General features: G+C 51.1%; 1 protein-coding gene across 1 annotated transcript; it reads left to right on the top strand.

Moving 5' to 3' along the window:
• Window positions 1-744: 744 nt before the first annotated feature.
• Window positions 745-3,563, top strand: LOC149339723 (uncharacterized). Its single transcript, XM_089550979.1, has 3 exons — window positions 745-1,540; window positions 3,192-3,402; window positions 3,515-3,563. Exons 1-3 carry the CDS (start codon window positions 745-747, stop codon window positions 3,561-3,563), a joined length of 1,056 nt encoding a protein of 351 aa, XP_089407105.1.
• Window positions 3,564-5,397: the final 1,834 nt, after the last annotated feature.

Consider the following 5,397-nt stretch of genomic DNA (forward strand, 5'->3'; position numbering starts at 1 on the left):
TTTCTCTCTCCGCTCGTGGTGGCGATGAGGATTGAATGTTGTTTCCTGTTGGGAATGACAACGTCTTCCTCGCCTACTTCGTTAGTATTTATACCCGCTGACGCTATGATGACGTTGGTCAGGTATGCGATTCCACGTTTGAGGAGCTTGTCAAGTCCTCCGCTAGGGCGGATGATGATCTTCTCAGCTCCCTCTGGTATTCTAGTGTCTTGTTTTTCGACCGACATGGCCGCCAATCTTCTCCCGGCTTGCTTGAGCCTGTATTGTTTTGTCTCAATTTCTTTCTTGCTCTTCTCTAGGGGAACATATTTCTTTCCCTTGCTTTGGAACCATTGGCCTGGTACGGTGAACTCTTGCGGGTCCACTGCGCTACCCTCGACCACTTCCATGGTTGCGTAAATTCAAATTTTCGCGGGCGGGTAACGCACCGACGGCGCTTGCTGCTCTTCCCGCTAGGGGCGCCGCTGCGTCGCGCCGCACCTGCCGGAGCCTCGCGCCCGATTGGGCGCCTGGGTGAGGCTTAGCTCTGGCCTGGAAGTAAATTCGTGATTTCTTGGAAATTCGGACTCACGTCTCGGAAAACTTGGTATTCTCGTGGTCCTGGTGACTTCCGACGTTCGATTATCCAAAAATCCCTGGTCGATGGGCGAGATTTCTCCGGATATCAGCATCGAAACACGAAGCCGTGCGCAGGCACGTCTGACCAAGCGGGCGCTCGCAGCGCCATCCCCCTTTTTGGCAAGAATGAGCTCTCTGCAGGCCCGTATAAACGAAGCTAACTCCGCTGTCGAGACGCTATTGCCAGCGGAAGAAGCGGAGCAGGACTATATCGAAACCATCGAATATGACGACAAGATCGTTACATACATTGCGAAGCTCCAAGCGGAGATAAAAGAAATCCAAGGAAAGAAGCAGCCGAAAGAAGAGCCATCACCAAGCAACGACGCAGGCGCGGCAACCACAACCTGCCAGGTGAAGCTTCCAAAATTAGAGCTCGTAAAATTTGACGGCAAAGATGTGTCCTGGCAAGAATTTTGGGAACAGTACGAGCAAATGATTCACAAGAACGATCGGCTGACGACCTTGGACAAGTTCGGGTACCTAAAATCGGTTGTGACTGGCGAAGCAGCAAGAACGATCAAGGGCCTTCCCCCCACATCGCAGTGCTATGACGACGCCATCTTGCTGCTGAAAAGACGCTTCGGCGGTGAGGACGCCATCGTGCAAGCGCACATGCGAAAGCTCTTGGACCTTGAGCCTGTGCGAAACGCCGAAGACATACGGTCCCTCCGACGGTTGTACGATGCCCTCGTCTCTCACCTCCGCGGGCTGGAGGCGCTCGGCCAGAAACAGGAGACCTACGGCACGCTCCTCTACCCCGTGGTACAGCGCGCCCTGCCGAAAGAAATATTGCTCGAGTTTCACCGAGCCGTGGCGAGGGAGGAACCCTCCGAAACGGCAACACAGAACACGGAACGAACTGGATCTGCGCTGCGGAGCGACGACGCACCGGGGCAGCCAAAAGAAACAGCTACAAAAGGTACTCCGTATTTATTCACGAAGTTACTTGATTTTTTGAGGATTGAAGTGCAAAGCCGCGAGAATCTGGTTGCTCAGCAAGATACTGGCAAGAAGCACCAGGTGTCAATGCTGAAGACGTTAAACCCAACTGGGAGTTACAAGAAGAGCATTGGAACGAAATTTAAATCATCAGCTGCTGTACTGCAGCAGTCAGCAAGAGCAGATAATTGTTTTCTTTGCAAGAAGAATAACCACGAATCCGCTGCCTGCCGTGCTGGCATTTCGCTAGAAGAAAAGAAGAAAATGCTACGTTTGGGAAGACGCTGCTTCCGCTGCATGAAACCAAGTCACCGTTCTAACGAGTGCAGAAGCAGCATTAAATGCGGTGACTGTGCAGGGCGGCATGCGACAACAATGTGCGACCCAGAATTTACTCATCCGAAAGTCAAGGCAAATGCAACCGAGGTGACAACAGTCCCAGTGAATTTGCAATCTACCGTGAAAGAAACTCGCAAACGAGAAGTACTGCTACAAACGGCAACGGCGTTGTGTGCCGGTGAAACGAAAGCGGTATACTTACGAGCGCTCTTTGACGGCGGAAGCCAACGTTCATTCATCACGAAGCGAGCCTCAGAAAAACTCGGGTGTCGAGTTCTCGGAACAGAAACGTTGAAAGTTGGCGTGTTCGGTGGACACCAGTCGGAACGAGACTTTAACAGAGTGCTGGTGTCGCTAACCGCACAAAACAAGAAGATTCAACCGATCGAAGTTCTTGAGACGGACATCATATGCGAAAAACGAATCCCGATTCCTGAACACAGGATCAAGAAACTACTTGGACCTTTGGCTGCGGCCGACAGGACCTGCGATAACGAAATAGGTGATATCGACCTCCTCATCGGAGCAGAGCATTACTGGGAATTTGTAACTGGAAGAAGCAAACAGCTAGACGGAAAACTCCGAGCAGTCGAGACTGCCTTTGGGTGGTGCATTCAAGGACCTGTAGGAGCAAACATGGTTGATTCACAGAGCATGCAAACCATCGCCCTCCGCATATCACTGGCCGAGAGTGAGACTATGAACTGCTTGGAACGTTTCTGGACCCTGGAGTCTATCGGAGTCACGGATAACGACGACTGTGTTGGGCAACAGCTACTCGAATCTTTCGAAGACAATATCAGGCGTAGTGGATCTCGATACGAGGTAGCCCTTCCCTGGAAGCAAAACATAGATCTAAGCGACAACAAGGGGACTGCGGAAAAACGCCTGTCCCAACTGACAAACCGCCTTCGAAGAAATCCCGAATTACTGGAAGCCTACGACGCAGTCATCAGACAGTATTGCATGGAAGACATAGCTGAGCCAGTAGTAGAAAAAGAAGAACAAGGAAAACTGATCTACTACATGCCTCATCAGCCGGTGTTCCGAGAAACGAGCAATACCACAAGACTGCGAGTGGTTTTCGATGCTTCTTCGCATGGACAGAAGTTAAAGTCATTGAATCAAAACCTCGAGAGTGGTCCGAATTTGACAGCCGACCTTGTCGCACTGCTACTGAATTTCAGGAGCAACAGAATCGCCAGGTACGAGTGGACCAGCAGGCGAGGTGCAGACTTTGCGAATGAAGCGAGTTCCTTTCGGAACCACAGCGAGTCCTTTCTTGTTGACAGCAACTCTTCAGCGTCACTTGAAGAATATGGAAGAAGAGTATCCGGACACAGCATCGCTGCTGGCGCATTCCTTATATGTGGATGACCTCTTAACGGGAGCAGAAAACGAAGAGGGAGCCCTGAAGATCTATGAAGAAGCTAGGACCATCTTCAGCGCGGCCTCTATGACACTCCACAAGTGGGCGTCCAACAACCACACATTGAACGAACGGTTTGCGACAGATGATTGTCAAGCAAGACACTTAGGATACCTCCCAGGGGTCCTTAAGGTGTTAGGACTGACGTGCAATCCCAACACAGATAACCTCACCTTCACCCCACAGTCTATCGAGCTGCCTGAGCCAGGAACAAGTACTAAAAGGTCTGTTCTGAAGACAACAGCAAGAATGTATGACCCACTTGGATGGCTAGCTCCATTCACAGTCCGGGCAAAGGCTTTATTCCAAGAGCTGTGGCAAAGAAACGTGGAATGGGATGACATCCTACCAGAGGATCTGGACGCAAAATGGATGCGGTGGTGCGAGGAACTAACCGAATTGAAAAGAGTTCAAGTGCAGCGCTGCTACAAAGCAGGCACAGTCGAACCTGCCATCAAAACAGTCCTCCACGTATTTGCTGACGCCAGCCCAGTGGCATACGGGGCGGTGGCCTACATCTGCATAACAGATGCGGATGGCATCGCAACTTCGAGCATCCTCATTAGCAAGTCGAGGGTCGCCCCGATCAAGCAACTCACTCTTCCGAGACTCGAATTGATGGCGTGTCTCTTAGCGGCCAGACTGAGTCGATACATCCTGAAAAGCCTAAAGGAACCACCACAAGTGACACATTTCTGGACCGACTCGGCAATCGCATTGCATTGGATCACGGGAGAGCCCTCGCAATGGAAACAGTTCGTGAGGAATCGCGTAACAGAAATTCAGCGTCTTACCGACACCTCAGCATGGAGACATTGTCCCGGATCCGAGAATCCGGCGGATCTCATGACCAGGGGAGTGACAGCAGATCAGCTTGTTGAGAGTTCCACCTGGTGGGAAGGAACGCCCTGGATGAAGGCGACTGGAAACAATTGGCCACGCTTCTCTCAACCAAGGAACATTCCGACAGTGGACGAAGAAAAGCGAATTGTGGAAGTCCTTCATACAACAAGCTCCACTGAAGTTCCGAAGCTGTTAGACCCAGATCGATACAGCAATGCAACAAAACTCTTCCGAGTGACAGCTTGGATATTACGATATGTCAACAAGCTGCGACATCTGAGCACTAACAAAGGATCACTGACGGCAGTTGAACTGGATGATGCCGAGAAATACTGGATACGACAAGCTCAGCGAGAAGACCTGAAGAGGGAAATTGAGTGCGCGAAAAAAGGAGATCGCTTTCCAGCTGACTCGCCCTTGAGGGACACTCCGGTGTTTGTTGACAACGACGGTATTCTACGTATAAGCGGCAGACTTCAACAGAGTGGCAAGCCGTACAACGAACGCCATCCAATTGTACTGTCGAGGCGACATCACCTAGCCGAATTGCTCGTGCGTCAAGCTCATCTCCAAGTACTTCACGGGGGAGCACGGGATACTTTGGTACAGTTGAGAGAGAAGTACCATGTTGTACGAGCCCGCCAGCTGGTAAAAAGAATCATCAAAGGGTGCATAACCTGTCAACGCTACAATGCACGTCCAGCATCGGAAGTGACTGCACCGCTTCCACATGATCGAGTGACCCAGGCTCAACCCTTTGAGGTCACAGGGGTGGACTTTGCAGGGCCACTTCTAGTAAAAGGAGAAAACTCGCTGTACAAGTCCTATATCACGCTGTTCACCTGTGCCGTGACACGGGCAGTTCACTTAGAGCTTGCGAGAGACATGACCGCGGAGTCGTTCTTGATGACCTTCAGACGTTTCATCTCAAGAAGAGGTGTACCCAGAGTCATCTACAGTGACAACGCGCTTTCCTTCAAGAAAGCCAACCGAGATCTTTTATACCTCTGGAACTCTATCCGGAAACCGGAGGTTCTTGACTACTTTGCAAAGACACGAATCGAATGGAAGTTCATAGTAGAGCGCGCACCATGGTGGGGTGGCTTTTATGAGCGACTCGTCGGATCAACCAAACTTGCGCTCAAGAAAGTTATCGCTGCCAAGTTTCTGTCCTTCGACGAGCTAGCAACGACCTTCGCCGAAATTGAAGCTGTCTTGAACTCAAG

The sequence above is a fragment of the Amblyomma mixtum genome, chromosome 6, assembly GCF_055824585.1.
Source record: "Amblyomma mixtum isolate Tamu chromosome 6, ASM5582458v1, whole genome shotgun sequence".
Taxonomy (NCBI): Eukaryota; Metazoa; Arthropoda; class Arachnida; order Ixodida; family Ixodidae; genus Amblyomma; species Amblyomma mixtum.

What these genes read in the sequence shown, in the direction of transcription:
- LOC149339723 (XM_089550979.1), top strand. Translation starts at nt 745, where the DNA reads ATGAGCTCTCTGCAGGCCCGTATAAACGAAGCTAACTCCGCTGTCGAG. An exon ending in AAAAGAAACAGCTACAAAAG is followed by an intron (nt 1,541 to 3,191) that starts GTACTCCGTATT and finishes TCTTGTTGACAG; the next exon opens with CAACTCTTCAGCGTCACTTG. An exon ending in AACCACACATTGAACGAACG is followed by an intron (nt 3,403 to 3,514) that starts GTTTGCGACAGA and finishes TTCACCCCACAG; the next exon opens with TCTATCGAGCTGCCTGAGCC.